Source organism: Penicillium concentricum (genome assembly GCF_028827145.1).
Source record: "Penicillium concentricum strain IBT 3081 chromosome Unknown utg000004l_segment0_segment0, whole genome shotgun sequence".
Classification (NCBI taxonomy): domain Eukaryota; kingdom Fungi; phylum Ascomycota; class Eurotiomycetes; order Eurotiales; family Aspergillaceae; genus Penicillium; species Penicillium concentricum.
The window spans coordinates 224,250-240,319 of record NW_026622757.1 but is presented as its reverse complement, the minus strand read 5'-3'; the positions used below and the strand labels follow the sequence as shown (position 1 = coordinate 240,319).

The 16,070-nt window shown below is 49.6% G+C and overlaps 6 protein-coding genes across 6 annotated transcripts; 3 read left to right on the top strand and 3 right to left on the bottom strand.

Annotated features, from left to right (window-relative positions):
* Positions 1-298: 298 nt before the first annotated feature.
* On the bottom strand, positions 299-1,146 carry N7517_009043 (uncharacterized protein; the record flags this gene model as incomplete). Its single annotated transcript, XM_056726766.1, has 2 exons — positions 299-995; positions 1,055-1,146. 2 exons carry the CDS (start codon positions 1,144-1,146, stop codon positions 299-301), a joined length of 789 nt encoding a protein of 262 aa, XP_056575338.1.
* Positions 1,147-1,400: 254 nt separating this feature from the next.
* N7517_009042 (repressor protein) lies at positions 1,401-3,944 on the bottom strand (the record flags this gene model as incomplete). Its single annotated transcript, XM_056726765.1, has 2 exons — positions 1,401-1,673; positions 1,725-3,944. 2 exons carry the CDS (start codon positions 3,942-3,944, stop codon positions 1,401-1,403), a joined length of 2,493 nt encoding a protein of 830 aa, XP_056575337.1.
* A 626-nt stretch (positions 3,945-4,570) lies between these two features.
* N7517_009041 (aminoglycoside phosphotransferase family protein) lies at positions 4,571-5,281 on the top strand (the record flags this gene model as incomplete). Its single annotated transcript, XM_056726764.1, has 1 exon — positions 4,571-5,281. One exon carries the CDS (start codon positions 4,571-4,573, stop codon positions 5,279-5,281), a length of 711 nt encoding a protein of 236 aa, XP_056575336.1.
* A 2,821-nt stretch (positions 5,282-8,102) lies between these two features.
* Positions 8,103-10,094, top strand: N7517_009040 (uncharacterized protein; the record flags this gene model as incomplete). The annotated part of the gene is made up of 2 exons (XM_056726763.1): positions 8,103-9,130; positions 9,185-10,094. 2 exons carry the CDS (start codon positions 8,103-8,105, stop codon positions 10,092-10,094), a joined length of 1,938 nt encoding a protein of 645 aa, XP_056575335.1.
* Positions 10,095-10,696: 602 nt separating this feature from the next.
* Positions 10,697-13,273, top strand: N7517_009039 (putative C6 transcription factor; the record flags this gene model as incomplete). Its single annotated transcript, XM_056726762.1, has 2 exons — positions 10,697-10,771; positions 10,838-13,273. The coding sequence occupies 2 exons, from the start codon at positions 10,697-10,699 to the stop codon at positions 13,271-13,273; spliced, it is 2,511 nt and encodes an 836-aa protein (XP_056575334.1).
* Positions 13,274-13,746: 473 nt separating this feature from the next.
* On the bottom strand, positions 13,747-15,805 carry N7517_009038 (Major facilitator superfamily domain general substrate transporter; the record flags this gene model as incomplete). Its single annotated transcript, XM_056726761.1, has 5 exons — positions 13,747-14,308; positions 14,383-14,505; positions 14,573-14,825; positions 14,888-15,501; positions 15,585-15,805. The coding sequence occupies 5 exons, from the start codon at positions 15,803-15,805 to the stop codon at positions 13,747-13,749; spliced, it is 1,773 nt and encodes a 590-aa protein (XP_056575333.1).
* Between the last annotated feature and the right edge of the window lie 265 nt (positions 15,806-16,070).

Genomic DNA, 16,070 nt, shown 5'->3' with positions numbered 1-16,070 from the left:
TCATTATGCTATATGCTAGAACCAAAACACATAGAATAGAATAGAATAGAAATAAAGTTCAATAATTCGCCATGCATATCCAATATAAATGCCACCAAAAGAATATCCGCCTCAATCCAAGTCCTCCCAGTCCAGTCCCAATATCAAACTCCGAAAAAAGAGCCACTCCACACCAAGGAGTAGCAGAAACAACCCTGAGGTTGTAATGAATGTTGTACCATAGTTTGCTGTGTCATTCTGTCATATCCACCCTCAATCTCCCCACAGAGGCGAGTAAATCAACTCCCATATATAACCCTCACTCGGTCATATCCTCATGTCGCATATCATCCAAGGCCCAAGCAGATGGAATCGTCGTTGCCGCCCACGAGCCCGCACCGCGAACGCAGTCAAGGCAACGTACAATCTCTGCCCCGGTCTCGGTGACTTCCTCCACAGCACAGCTAGAGCAGATTTTCCTCCTCGGCGCCTCGCTGGCATCGTAGTTGGCGTCGTCGGTTGAGCTCATGCGCATATGCATGCCTGAATCTTCTGGAAGACCGAATGTCCCGCCGCAGGATGCGCTGTCGCATTGCCGGAGACAGATGAAGCATGCCCGTTCGTGGCAGAGATCACAGTCTGCGTAGGCGTCCAGGACTTGGCGTGTTGTTGGGCGCCGGTGGCAGATGTGACAGGGGCGGAGGGCGGAGGGAGAGGCCGATTGTTGGGTAGGGTAGTGGAGGGGCACGAGTGTTTTGGGGGAGACCGGGGGTGAGTATGGGTCTTGGTTTGGCGTGCCGTAGACATTTGGGGAGAGGTGGGTTGGAGATTGTTGGAGTTGATGTTGGTGCTGGGATGGAAGTGTAAGATAATGGCTTTGGACATGTCGGCGCTTGCGGGGGAGGCAGCGTGGTCGGAAGGAGACGTCTGTTCCGTCTGGGTGTCGTGATAGAGGCAATGAGCAACTACCGTCGTATTCGGGCCGATCGACTCTACAAGACGGGACACATGTTGTTCTAGTGATCATGTTAGTCTATCTGTCACCTCACACCCACTGAAAGAAACACAAACTTACGGACATGCTAGAGTCCTTGCCTCCTCATGATCCCGCTTGCGTTTCTTCCATGCCGTTATCGAGTCGGTTTGCTCTGGCGGAAAGCCTGGCATTGGTATGCCGTATTCCAAGCCAATTTGAAGATTAAAATGGTTTAAAAAGTGTAAGGAAACAAGATAAATCTTCGAATGTGAAGCTGACGAGGAAACCAAACAAACGAATGCCCGGGCGGTGTGCGATAGGAGATTGTTATCGCATGTCTTGGCGTTTTGAGGGATTATATTGATCGAGTCGAGTAATAAGCTGAGGTTGTTTTTATATATACAAAGCAAAAGTCAGGAATAATCACAGCCATACCAAAAGCCATCTATTCCTTTTCCCGACTCGGAGACGCAACCCCGTCTAGACGAGCTTGTATAGTTTTCTCATCAAAACGCCCACTGTCACCCACATAATTACGTAGAACCTCATAGGTCATAAGCCGCCGAGGTGCTTTGCGACCTGTCATCAACTCGAACTGAGCAATGCCCTGTTCAGTAACATTCTCTAACCCGTCAGACAAGACCCAAGGCCGTCCAGTCTCGCTCCGGACTCGGCGCATTTGTCGTAGAAGTGGTGTATCGAGGGGTTTATAGGCCAACTATATTCAATTAGTACGTGACAAAAAGTACACATATCCCAGAAAGCTCACCTCAAGTACCACACCCCCCGTAGGACTCCCAAGCCACTGCGCCGGCATCTCAAAGTTCGCCGGTGGTTCATCTCGGTCTGGATCAGCTGGCACACAGGACGCAACAAGACTAGGCTGAGCAGCGTCCGCAGGCCAATCTTGCTGAAGTGACCGCAAGACACAAACCACTTCACCCGAGCCCACCTGCGACGAGGCCCAGGAGTTGAAATGGTGCGCGACTTCTTCGGCACGCGACTGTGTGCGGTTGTAAATGAAGATCTTCCGACACCCAAGTCGGAGCATGGCGTAGATGGCGGCCCGCGCCATGCCGCCCGCACCAATGACCAGACCTGTCGTTTTTGCGCTGATCGCGTTGCGTGGTGAGAGATGTCGCCTGATGCACGTCATTATCCCGACCCAGTCGGTGTTCTCTCCGTACCAGCCTAGTACCCGTCCGGCTTGGTTGCGTCGGCTAGCTTGTTCTTGGAGTGGGAACATGGTTCCATCTGCGTGCCCGCGGAGCGGCATGATTGTATTGATGGCCCCGATGGCTTCGGCGTGTCGGCTTTTCGAGGCGAGCTTTTGGTATACTTGTACGCGCCATGGCTGCACGACGCTGGATCCCCCGAAGTGCGGGTCTCGGCCTAGTCGGTCTAAGACTGCGAGAGAGGGTGATTCTGGGATGCTGTAGGTGTGGCCCATACCACAGTGGGTATGTGCGGCATTGTGCATGGCCGGGGATAGACTGTAGGCGACATTTTCCCCGTAGATATAAAACTTGAGCGGGTCGAGCATGTAGCTTTGGAAAAGTGCGCGGACGGCGTCGCGAGAGGTGATTTGCGGGTCGTTCTTGTTCTCTGGGGACTGGGTGATCGCTGGATGTGTTACCGCGGTGAGGATCGAGTTGAACACTTGCGAGGTGCGGCCCAGGGCGCCGATATTATAGGCAATGAGTGGTGGGTGGTCCTCCGGGAGTGACTTGATTTTATTGCAGAACTCAATCACAGCGGCATTGTCCTCACGTTTTGTAGCGACTCGAAGGAGGCGGACGAGCTGACAGCCGAGCTTTTCGGCTTCATTGTAGATGGCCACGCAGCCCGCGCTGTCCCATGTAATGGGGGAAGATGGTTCAAAGACTTGCTGGCCGATGATCTTGGTACTCCCACGACCTCTGATAGTCCCAGCCAGCCGGGATCGATCTTGAGTCAGGTCTACAACAAGATATTCCACGCCAAGGCGTAGACCGTGCTCGAGAATATCAAAGTAAGGTCGAGCAGAAGAGGTGGGTAATTCCGGGGAGCCGATTCCAGTGGAGGAGGTGTCAATGGAGAGAATCACAGGCGTCCGCGCATTTCGTCGCAGGACAGAGACCTGTTTGCTGACAGTGGCTGCCATGTCTGGGCCCCAGCGATCAACACACAGCTCGATAGCATCTCCACCAGACTCCAGTTCAGTCAGGTTGACCTTGTCGGCGATCAGATCTGAAGATCGTACGAAGATCGCATGGGTAAAAGAGCGCAATTCTGGCGGTGTCTCTAACAGAACGAACGGCGAGTCATAGCTCGAATAATTCACATCGAGTCCAGTAATGAACTGCACAAACCGCGTAAAATCCTCCTTCACCTCTTGCAACTTGAAAGAATAATCCGCAGACCGGCGATCCGGGCTCGCATCGTCCGACGTACGCGTCCGATCTTCAAGGTTATAGAATTCGAAATTCGAACACATTCGATGCATCGGGTCCCCTTCCCGGAACAACCGCACTGCCTGGTCCTCCAAGCCGAGCAATTGCTGAATGCGATCGATATCGCGTAGCAGATGGACCACTGGGTTGGACCAGGCATAGCGACGCAGATGATCCTGCACAGGTCGCGTCAGACTGGCCAGTCCACACTCCATAACGCAGCCCGTGCGGTGATTATCCAGCATCGACTTCAGAACATCGATGTCCCGACGCTGGAACTCCTGACTGCCATACCGTTTGAGGTATTCCTGTCGCGTGACACCCGTGACTTCCCGGAAGTAGTGGTCTTCGGTAATGAAGCGTCGCTTCAGCGCAGTCGCGGCGACAAAGCCTAGCGAGCGCTTGCCGCATCCACGGATGCCGACCAGGACGAGGGATGCATTGGGAGCAAAGGTGCGAGGAGCGGACTCGGGACGGGGCGTGGGAGAAGAGGATTCCTTGGTATATGAGATGTCGGATTGGTCGACCGTGGGAATTGGGGGTTTGGGATCGAGCATGGTGAGAGGATCAATTGAGATCTAGGTCGAGTGAACGAGCGCCATGATCAGATGCACTCAAGGCATAGAATTGCATACATATATCGAATGCGAGATGTTGAGACTGTGTGTGGAATAACTGGAATCTGAGTATGTATGTTGTAGAATGCCCAGGTTCCCCGGATGAGAAACTGGGAATTGCCGGCCACAGCGGCAAAAGGCTTTTCCACAATGGAGTTGAACATGTCAATTCTATATATCTCGGAATTATCGAAGAGTTCAGTGTTTTTCTATAGATATATAAAATAATATCTTTAGGAATCTTGAAATAGTCATGTGACCATCTATTTCCTCTTGAAGCGATCCTCAAATCAGATGGCACTTCTGTCTTTAGCTTGTCGTCTTGGCTATCTGCATACAATCGATCCTGCGTCCTAAATGTGCGTTTGAGTACGTTTGGGGTAATGAGCCTGATTGATTAGTCGAAGTCATGCTAATAATTGTAACCAGTGAGCCCAAGGCGAAAGAGAGAAACCCCCTATCTTCTTCCACTCCGACTATGGATTGGCAAGAAAATAGTTGGAGCCAAACTCGGACTACATGGAGTCCAAGTCAGCCCTGGTATAATGATCAAAGAGCCTTGCTATATGCCGGAGCCAGAAGCCCTGAAATACGTCGTTGAACACACTTCGATTCCTGTCCCCAAAGTCTTCAACACCCATTATTACGATGATAGGCTCTATATTGAAATGGAGTATATCCGTGGAGCGAGTCTCGAAAAAGCATGGCACCGCGGTTACCTATCGCCAGATCAGAAGAAGCACATTATCGATCAGGTCGCGGGCTACATTAGCCAGCTTCGAAAACTAGAACCTCCCCAAGAAGGAATAGTTGTATCGGCGACTTTCGGCAAGGCCTTTGATCATCGAATCGGATGTTGGACTTTCGGGCCATTTATGAGCCATGAAGGATTCCACTCCTATCTTCGAGCGGATATACCCAAGGAAGCATTGGGTCCAGAGGTCGCCGAATGCCACTCCCGTCACTACCGAAGCTGCTTTACTCATGCAGATCTCGCCCCTCGGAATATCATGGTGGATAATGGCAAGGTCTCTGCCATCGTTGATTGGCAATTTGGCCACTGGTACCCAGAATATTGGGAGTATACCAAGGCACACTATGGTCAAGTTGATCGGCCAGAATGGTATAATGGATTGGAAAATGCTTTGGAGAAGAGATATGATGACGAGCTTAAAGCAGAACAAATCCTTTGGAGGCGATTGGATGATCCACAAATTTTCTGGCAAGGAAGAGAGCATCTGATCCCGGGTCTTGGACAGTATTGCCTCCCTCATTAAGATTGAGTCTTCGCACTGGATCGAGAATAATCCCGTCGCTAACGTCGAAAGCATAGCTGTCTGGCCCTTTGGGGGTTTGGGGAGAAATGAGGATCCCCCAATGGTAAGCCGCATAGCCAAACCGCTGCCTGTTTCTGCTGACAGAGAGAGAAGCGCGCTCATGCAGCGAAACGAAGACTGACGTTTATTGCTTATGATGGGATATACTGGAGCCAATTGAGGAAGTAGAGAAAATAGACTGAAACTGACAATGCACCATGTCTCTATTTGAGAATACTAGTTGCTATATATACTCAAGTTGTTAAGTGTGCAAATAAATATATAAAGTCTTTACTATTCATAGCCCCTGGACGCTGAAACAGCTGTTAAGAGCTGAACATCTGAATCAGGAATAGAAGAAACCTGCTTTGCTTCAACTAAGCCACCTTCCAAACCTTTGAAACTATTTCCAAGCGATAATAGTAGTACCCCTGCAATAACCAATTAATCGAGGGACTGTTCAACAAATAACGCGCTAGCTTACGGTTACATCTAAGTTCAGGACTCTATAGGAGCCAGGAGCGGCGATACACACAACTCCCAGACGAAATCAACAGCTTGCGATAAATTTGTCCCAGGATAGATATTTAATGCGGGTCAGCGAGTGTCAATACTGTGTTTAGGTCCTTTAAGCCCTGCCGCGGCTAGCTATATGTATATGATGCTTCCCGCACTTGGAGACTAAAGACCAAAAAAGAGAAATTCCAGTGCAGCTACCTTCTAACTTAGGACTAGAAAGGTAGGATAGTATAGATCAGAACAGAAAGCCATATTAACTTTATCACCTCATTACCAGTGTTATCAATTGTGAAGCTTACGCAATGTACCCACAAAATGCTTGAGTGTGCATGGCCGTGATAATGATTCAGAAAGAACGAGCTAGCGGAAAATCAGAAGGCCCCTAGCGGAAAGCCTATGCATGGCGTCAATGGAGTGGATTAAGATCCCTGTAGATAAAGCGTCCACATATACCTAGTGGCGCCTACAACGTGATTGTTCCTATTTGCGCAGCGATGACAGCCAATCGACACTCAGCCTACTCTATACAGCCTATTTCTTACCTGATGCGCATACAAAACTAGGCCGGTGTTCCAGATACTTATCATTTAGCTCTAAAGTAACGTTTAGCGGGCATTCCGGGAATTTGATATACTATTTGGGCTAATTTTGCGGCGTCGGGCTTCGTAGGGCGCTCGTGATATCACGCATGAAGTGTAGATCAATGATGTCTTCCCCTTGGCCATCTCAAATCACACTGACACAAGTACGCGACTGGTCCCACAATATACGAAACGACTTGATGAACCTGTAAATGTTGAAAATATAAATGTAAAGACTATACTTCATGTGCCTTGTATTGGATCTTGCACGGAGTTCTAAAAATATAATTGTGAAAGGATTTCATCTGGGAATTGGGCTTGTATTTCTAGATTGGTCCGATAAATCACTCATGGAAGCGGTGCGTTTCTCGGATAAAACGGTTCAAAATGCAGGCTTATACCATCTATTTTATAAAGCTCGCCCTTCTGTCAATATTATGTTTGCACTCAAGTGTTCATTGTGGCATAGGGACTCTAGGAATAGGTCCAGTCTTGTAAGATAGAAAGGAAATACTTCGGCTTTACCTTTTACATTACCATGCTTGCTGTAAGACCTTTGTTATATAAAGTCCTAATAGGGTTAAGCGTCGGCTTTGATCAGGCATAGGTTTCATATTGTTACCTGCCAGGTCTTCAGCAAAAGGAAGAGTACAGTCAATTCAAAAAACTAAGAATGAAGAAGTGAGGGATAACTCCTGAAAAAGTAAATGCAGCAAACCCCGTGGATGCTGGAAACTCATATACATAGATGACAAAGCCCTAGAGCGAGTGGATCTATGTGATACATAATGCATACAACATCCATAATGACAACCTTCTAGGCCTACTTACATACTATGATACCCCGTACCGTGTCATGTACTAGTCTAGTTCGCTAAAGTGGGACATGTATATATAGATATTACTGGATAAAAAAGTACCCTGAAGCATTTAGTGCCTTTAGCTCCTTGGCATCAGCACTTAGCCAGAACCAGGGAGTTTACGCTGACACATGTCCCAATACTTTGAAAGCTGCCCATGGTCCCGAAGCATCTCGCTATGTGTTCTGACAGTGGCTCAAGCAGGGGCCTCAAATATCGGTCGTTCTTGGAAAGACTCAGGTCTTATGAAGGAATCCAAGTCTGCGCAACCGTGGCTTCCATTGTGCTAGGACTGAACTTCATCTTGGCGATAATTGCGTTTAGCATTGGCTATTCGAAGTCGAGTGAAAGTGGGTTTTTGACTGTCCCGCTGTATGTGGGTAGTTGTTCGACGACGAGAAATTGGTCAATCGGACTGCACTTGTTGATCAACGGACTGGGGACACTTATTCTGTCCACGAGCAACTTTTGTGCGCAGTTTCTAGCTGCGCCCACGAGAAAAGATATTGATAAAGCGCATGCACACGGATCCTGGCTCGATATCGGAGTACCTAGTCTCCGAAATATCTTCAACTTAGAAACAAGAAAACAGATCCTATGGGCTCTCTTAATGGTTTCTACAATTCCCATTCATGCCTTGTTCGTTACCGCTTCCCACGAAATACAACTTGTACTTCTAACCTGTGATTTGCTTGCAGCTACAACTCCGTACTTCTCAGTTCCCAAAGCTCGAATGAATACAGAGTCCTTGTCGTGCCATCAGATTATACGGGCAGTCGGCCGCTGAGTCTTCCTCATTCCTCCAAATGCTTTCAATCCCGTATGCACCAATCACTAGCCGACTTTAACCTGGATATTGCAGATGGCAGATTCGACATCCTGTCTAAAGAACAATGTCGGAACACATTCGCCGTGAGCTACCTCCACGGCCACAGGTCTTTGGCTGTCTTGTCAAATAATCTGACCTGGGACCTGGAAGACCCCGTCAAATTTGCGGCGATTGCAAACTCCCCAATAGACTATGAATCAGTCGAGGCACGGAGCCCATTTTCTTGGATGTGTCCCTCCCGCGACGACTCTGTCTGCACCTCATCAACAATCCAGAAGCAGATATCTGATTGGAAGATCTTGGCATCTGTTTTGGAAGAACCAACATGGACCATCACTGCACCTTTGGATAATGGCTCGGTGACATATACTCAAGAGAACTACACACGTTGCAGCAACGAGACGTCATCTTGCTTGAACATGTTCTCTCTGGCTTGGTTCCTCTGGGGAACCTCCGTCACCCCGCCGGGTGGAATCCTACCTGTCACAACACAAGATCTTCAACAATACCTTGGATCAAGTTCTGTGTGGGGGGACGAGATGACTTGGGCAGAAAAAGTAACCTATCAGCAGTCTGGCTCACAGTGCTCCAGATATCAAATTCTGAACTCGCCCAATACCATTGGTTACTTTGACTATCCCTCAATTGGACTTTACACTGTTGATGGTTGTATAAGTATCAAGGGCGAGGAAAGATGTCAGCTCCTTTTCAGCCCGACCTTTTCCCTTGTGGTGCTTGTGTGTACAGCAGTCAAAGTTGCTTGTATTCTGTTTGTCGCCCGCGGAGAGCGAGCTCACCGGCTTTTGACCGTTGGTGATGCAATCGCGTCCTTCCTCTCAAATCCGGATCCATTTACCACTGGGTGCTGCACATCATCAAAATCCGATTGGATCAGGCGCTCCCGGCTGGATGGGGCAGCTAAACATAGATATGAGGGGGTTGCTCAACAGAGGTTAGATACTCGTACACGGCGATGGTGGCAAGCTGCTGCTATCGGGCAATGGGCTTCTACGCTCGGTCTGTATGTTACACGGCCCTCAAAGTGGACTGGATTATACTAATTTGTAAATGACAGATCTTTATCATGTCTTGGTGTGGCAGGATTTCTACTCCATCGCGGTTTGCAAGACAATAGACTAGGTTCCGTCGGTGGGACACATTGGTCTGCTCTCTGGAGTCTTGGACTAGGCTCTGCTAGTCCCTACACATTGATATATCGCTTGCACACCACCTTACTTGGCAATGTTCTTCTAGCCAATACCCCACAACTTCTTCTTTCCGTCTCATACTACTTCTACAATGCTACCTTGACTGCAATGTTCATGGCAAACGAATATGAGAATTACGCAATTAGGGGGATGCGCCACAATTCCACAGTCGAAACACTGCAAATTCAACCGGCAAAGGGACTTCGCGTGTCGAGTAATCGGAGTGGTGCTCAACGCTCATTCTATTTCCTCAGTCTCCCATTCCGATACAGTGTCCCACTAATGTTAACATACACTGTGCTGCACTGGCTTCTGTCTCAAGCCATCTTCTATGTCCAAATATATATGTATGATGCAGACATGTATCACGACCCAAGCCTTGACGTTGATGCGTGCGCGTGGTCGCCGATTGCTCTCATATTGACCATCATCGTTGGGTCTTTGATGATCATGGCACTTTTGGGCTTAGCAATGAGACCTTTTCGCTCGGTTATACCACTTGCTGGGAGTTGCAGTGCTGCAATCAGCGCTGCTTGTCATCCACCGGAAGATGATGTGGATGCAGCACTGAAACCCATCATGTGGGGGGAGATTCATTTGAATCAGCATTCCCCCTCTGCGGATTATTTTTCACCCCTTGCAGTGGCCGGGGAAGCTCATGTCGAGATGAATGTGCTTGATATGCAAGGCAAAGGGAAAGTTATGCAGGACCTTCCACGCTGCACCTTTACATCGATGCGTGTAGAGCGACCTACACTTCTCCAGACATACGAATAGACATAGCTGTACGGGGTGTAATATATCTTTCCACTTTGTTATACATTTAACTAAAGGATCGAAATACAATGCTTCTTACCTTTTACAACATGAGATACCATTATATCCAGGGACTATATATCAAGTCCTAATCGGGTTAAGCGTCGGCTTGAGTCGGGTGTATGCCTTGGTGCCTTACTGCCTTACTGCCTCAGTTATACTCTTAACTCATATAAACCCCCTATATATCAGAACTCCTATACAGAATAGTTCAATATATGTATAAATACAAATCCACTTTGTCAAATAGATGGACCTCGGAAGATGGGATTGTGGGGGTGGAGCCCCCGATAATTCCGAGTTCACATCCCGAACTTCACCTCCGAGATCCTCCCTCGCTCGGCCTATCTGTGAATTTTGCCGTGGAGGCTGATTTGGTTACTCCAGTTTTCTCCTTTGGGGATACTCTTCTTCTTCCCCGTTCCGAGTCTCGGCCTGTCTGTTATACGGCCCGCGCGACTTTAGCTTTCAACCTGCCCGATTCATTGAACTTCAACTTGCGACAGAGCTTCTAGTCTCCTTTTCTCTACATGGCGTGTCGCATGCGCTAATAACCCCTCTCTATGGATGAGGGATCGGAAAAGGCCCCTCGGCGCAAGAGGGTGTCCCGAGCTTGCGATCGCTGTCGCAGTAAGAAAGTGAGTCGCGTCTCGCCATGTTCTTTTAGTATATCTCGCCCATTCTAACATCTCTGGCGATCATAGGATAAATGCGACGGCATTCGTCCCACTTGTTCCGCCTGTCAGGCATCGGGTCAGTCCTGCTCCTACGATCCCCATGCGAAGAAACGCGGTCTTCCCGAGGGCTATGTCCGTGGCTTGGAAAAGTTGTGGGCGCTGTCGATCTGCAACATTGACGGGTTCGAGGATACCATGCTGGCCATGCTAGGAAATACCGCTGAATCCGCCAGTCGTCGCGAGCAATTGATGTCCGTGTGGTCGGACGATAGTGCCTCGGAGAGTTTACACGAATCTTGGAAAACGAGTCGATTATTCGGCGCGCTGGAGAAAATGTTGTCTAGTTCTGATGCGCCGGGCCCCGCGACCGGGAAGCGATCGCGCAACCAAGATGATGGTCCCGACGATCAATGGGGGTTTCGAGTAGCTCGCACTTCCACCCCACTTGGCCCTGGTGCTCCGCGTGTAGTTGAGCCCTTTGCCGCATCGGGTGTAAAGCGGGCTCGATTGTCGAAAGAGTCGGATGGTCGGGGTATCGCTGGTCCTAGTCCCCAAACGCTGCAGTTGCCACCTCAAACGTCGCAGCTGCTCGATATCTACTTTGCGGTCACGCATTCATGGTTCCCCGTGGTCGCCAAGCATAACATTCTCCGCGCTTCGTATCTTTACGCCAACGCCCCTTTCTCTGTTGCCACGACCTCACCTGGGTCCGGCGATCATGCCGCCCTGTGGGCAATCTTGAGTTACACTATCACTCAATCGCGAAAAAATCCACGGGCCGGTCCCGCTGGAACAGTCGCCCTGGCGAAGGACTACTATGCCACCTCACGGGATCTTATCCCCATGGAGAAAGAGCGTTATGAACCTGGTCATATTCAGGCATTACTGCTGCTGACATTGGTGAACATGGGCCTCGAAGATTGGACCGCGGCTTGGCTCTTGAGCGGCCAAGCAGTGCGTATGGCGATTGCCATGGGTCTTGGAACTGTGTCCGACAACCGGCGGTCTGATGAACTCAGACAAGGTAAGGCGGTGCTCTTGGGATGCTTTGTAGTTGATTCTATGCTCTCTTTCCGCCTTTCGCGGAGCCCAGCCATGCCTCCAAGCGATCTCACTGCGGTGGGACTTTTGGAAGAAGATGGACTGGAGGAGTGGAACTCTTGGGTGGACGTTTTACCACCCACGGGTGCTCCGCAGGGCAGCAAGAACCCGCCGCGTCGAGGACCACTCTTGGCCCTGAGCTGCTTCAACCGCCTGGTTGAGTTGGCGAGCGTTCTCAATAAAATCTCCCGTCACATGTCTTCGGGATACAACATGGCCACCTTTGCGCAGCAATTGGTCATGGAGCTTAAGCAATGGGATGACTGCCTACCTCTGGGATGCCGCCTGATTGGACCAGAAAGCATATATCCAGAGCGGCATTCAGCTTTACTTCCCCATCAGAGTTACCTAGGGCTGACCTATGTGGCCACCCTGCTTTGGCTCTATCTTCAGTTAATATCAGGTGAGCAGGGGTTGCACCGTTCACAACGCCCGGCTACAGAGGGGGCCAAGAAGCTCCTCTACCGAGGGCTCTCTATGGTCACCCAACACTTGGAAAACTTCTCCATGTGCTCTCTTCCACCCTTGTTCGAGCTAAGTCTTCGCACCATTGCGGAGCAAGCGTTCAAACTTCGCAACACCGCCGACTCATCGGACACCTTCCCCTTTGTCAGGTGGACAGAAGAGTTCCGACACAAAACGGCAGCTTTCACCTCCACGTGGCCGGCCTATGGATCTTTGGTTTCCGCCATGGAGAGGTGGCAGTACTCTAAAGATGTTGGAGGGCCGTCCACTTTCCCCGGGGCATTCGGTCATCCATATTCGAGTGCACCCATGGTAGGCTCCATGCAACCCCCAGGCGGAGCTCGCAGCCTACCTCAAAACGGCGAAGTAGATTACACTTCTTCTATTGTTGGAATCAGTATGCCAGCCGATGGGCAATCTTTGACCCCCAAAGACACCGTAATGGAAAACACAGATCTAGGCATGATGGGCCTGTCACCACACCACCCAAGGGATGTGCAGTCAGTTCTACCAGATAAGATCACTCCGCGCAGCAGAGCAGATTCTGTGTATGGCACAGCCAGCGCACAACATCAACAACCACAACCCCAGACTCCCGACTCGACAACCTCAAACCCAATGATGCCTGGAAACATGGCTTCCACCGGGGACATCGACGCCATCTTCAAAGACCTCGCATACCTCGATACCACTGAATGGTCCACGAACCGTGAGGCTGGTCTAAAAGATTTTGGCTTCTTGGACGATAGCACATTCCAGGCTTTCTGTCATGACCCGGATCGCTTGGGCGGATCACAGCCACTGGTTCATCCGCCTTCTATAGCGGATATCTGGCCACCGCCTGGGTTCTTCCCAGAGACCTTCCGGGAGGTCCCCGAGGAGTCTATGGGCAGCTGAAAGATCTCAATATGATCTCGCCAGCTAGCTTTTACAGACCATGTTACTTTGGTCTACTCCATCTTCCTTGAGATGCCGTTGCCCGTGGGCATCTCACCGGCCAACTGGGCTATCTATAGATGTCCCTGTGCTTCCAGACACATTTGCTGTCTCAATGGGGCCACGGTGGTCTGTTTGGATCACGATCTAAGTCCAACGCTTAGTATCGAATTAATCGCGAGATTCATCTCGGCGATTCACCTCGGTGCAGGAAGAAGACTCCTATCCGTCCCTCGCGAGAGACTGGATGCCATCAAACTATGTACATACTATACCCCTGCTGTAGGATATCTAGAATTCCAGCGCATCTACACAAATCTAGTGGCAGAAACCACGCTACAAATGAAATATTTCATCCATTACACATTTTCTATATAGCGTCCATGGATGTGACATATTACTATTTTATCTCTATTCAATCCCCAAAAACTTCCCTACCAAACATTCCCAGCCGTCTGCTCCCTCTCCAACTTCTTAACATTAACATTCCTCCAAAACCAAGTACAAAGAATACAAAGTGGCACAAAACAAACCCCAACAATCGCCATCTTTCTCTGAACATCAGCGTAAGCTCTAACAATAGCATCTCGCTCCGCCGTCCCATCCGCATATGACATCTGCTTCACCATATCCGCAAAGATGCTCGCTGAAAGCTGCTTACTCTCTTGGGGCAGCCGATTATACAACTCCTTCTCGAGGATATTATTCCACATCCCGCCGGCAATGGCAGATCCCACCGCCACTCCGATCGACCCGAATAATCCCCAGACCGCGTTCACGACCGCGATTTCTTGGTGTGTTACCGGCGCCATTATCGCTAGCTGTCCGCACACCGTGAACAGGCAGCTACCGAGTCCCACCAGAATTTGGATCATTGTTAGTAGACCCACGTGTGTGTCAGGTGCGCGGAACGGGACCAGGAGAGCTGTTCCTAAGAGGAAGATTGGGACGCCGGCCATGGCGGTCCATTTGAAGTCGCCTGTCCAGCTAATTACTCTGGAGAAGAGGATATTTGTTAGGCTTTGTATAGGAAGATTGTGTGGTGTGCCCAGGTGGTGGGGTGTGCTTACAGGCCAAAGATAGGGCTGAAGATGAAAGAAGTCAGGGAGAAAGCGTTGAGCACGTAGTTGGCTGTCGTGATGTCGAGTCTGTTGACGACTTGTAGATACGAGCCGAAGTAGTTGTTCCAGGTACTAGTTTGCGGGTGTTGGTTTGTGTACATGCTCGCTTTGATGGTAAGGGGAAGATACTGGCACTCACAAGCAGGAGATGAACATCACGCCGTACAGCATGCACGAGCCGATGATCGTGGGTTCTTTCAGGTACTTCCACGGGAGGAACTGCACCGGTGAACAATATCGCTCCCAGATGTAAAATGCGGGCACGCACGCTACGCCGAGGACTTCCATCGCGATGATGTATCCAGTCGCCCATCCCTTGGGCCCATATGTAGCTATGCTGAATGGAATCAGGATAAGAGAGAATGCGGCTGTGATCAAGATAATTCCGATAACTGGGTTAAATCTCGTTAGACATTCTAATTCCAAAACAGGCTGTATATATGGGGGTAAATACCATCAAATTCGATGAGATAGTGAGTAATGGTCTGCCACCAGACCCGTCCAGAACGAGTCTTCTCAAGAGCACCGCTCTTCTCAGCCCGACGTTGCATAAATAACATCACCGCAGCGACGGGAATACAAACCCCAACTTGCATGATAGCGAACGAACCGAATGCCCAGTGGAAATCGAGGTTGGTGTAGAAGAGTGTGGCAATTTCCGGGCCTGCGAAGGTACTAGCAATACCAGGTGTACCGTTCAATCCGAGCATAAGCATCCGGTTCTTGAGGGAGGTCATATCGGCTAGCATGATGTCCACAACATAGGTCAAACCGATGTGGCCTACCCAGTATAGAGTGTGTGCTGCTGTGTACATCTCCATGCTTGTGCATGTAGCTTTCATGATCAGACCGATGATGACGAGAACGAGCATGATTAAGAATCCCTCCACACGGCCCCAGATGTCGATTATTTTGGCCAGTGTTAGCTTCGATGAGCCGCCCAGGATGGTTGAGACGACGCTAACAACTGTCAGGAGGCCGTGCTTATGAAATGAGGATGTTATGTAGGGACTCAATGCGCTTTCGACTGAGCTCAGAAGTGCGTCTACAAATGACACAAGGTAAAGCCTGTGTTTCGGGGATAGTAGCTTTAGTTTATGTGACTCTAAGCGGGAGAGTAGGAAGGGAGTTGTGGTGAGATCCAGACATACAGAATGAACATGAGAATGAGCGTCTTGGTCGACCATGTCGATGTAATGGCTCTTACTCGCTGCACCCCACCCTGGAATTCGCTCGAGTCTCGACCAGACAGGCTTGCCTTGTCGTCCGATGGGTTTTCCATACCCTGGTGGACTCTGAATTTTGCCATTTTCTCAGCATCACAGCTAGTACTAGCCGATGTGACCTGATCAGACACGGTTGTATTTTCCATCATAGAATTGAGACAAGTGAGAGGTTCTTGTAACTATCTTGTGAAGGAAAAGTATCCAAAGGGCACCGCAGGAAGACAGTCGATCATGTTATATAGGGAACATTTCCAGTTTAACTGGCCAAAAGTTCAAGATTTCAATCAACCTCCTATCAGATCATCTGATAAACAACCCGCATCCTCATCATCCAATCAGCAAGGGATTTGGGTTATTTAGCGTTACAGTAAGGTTTCACGTGGGTCTGGTCCGGGAGTGATTCAAGGGAAT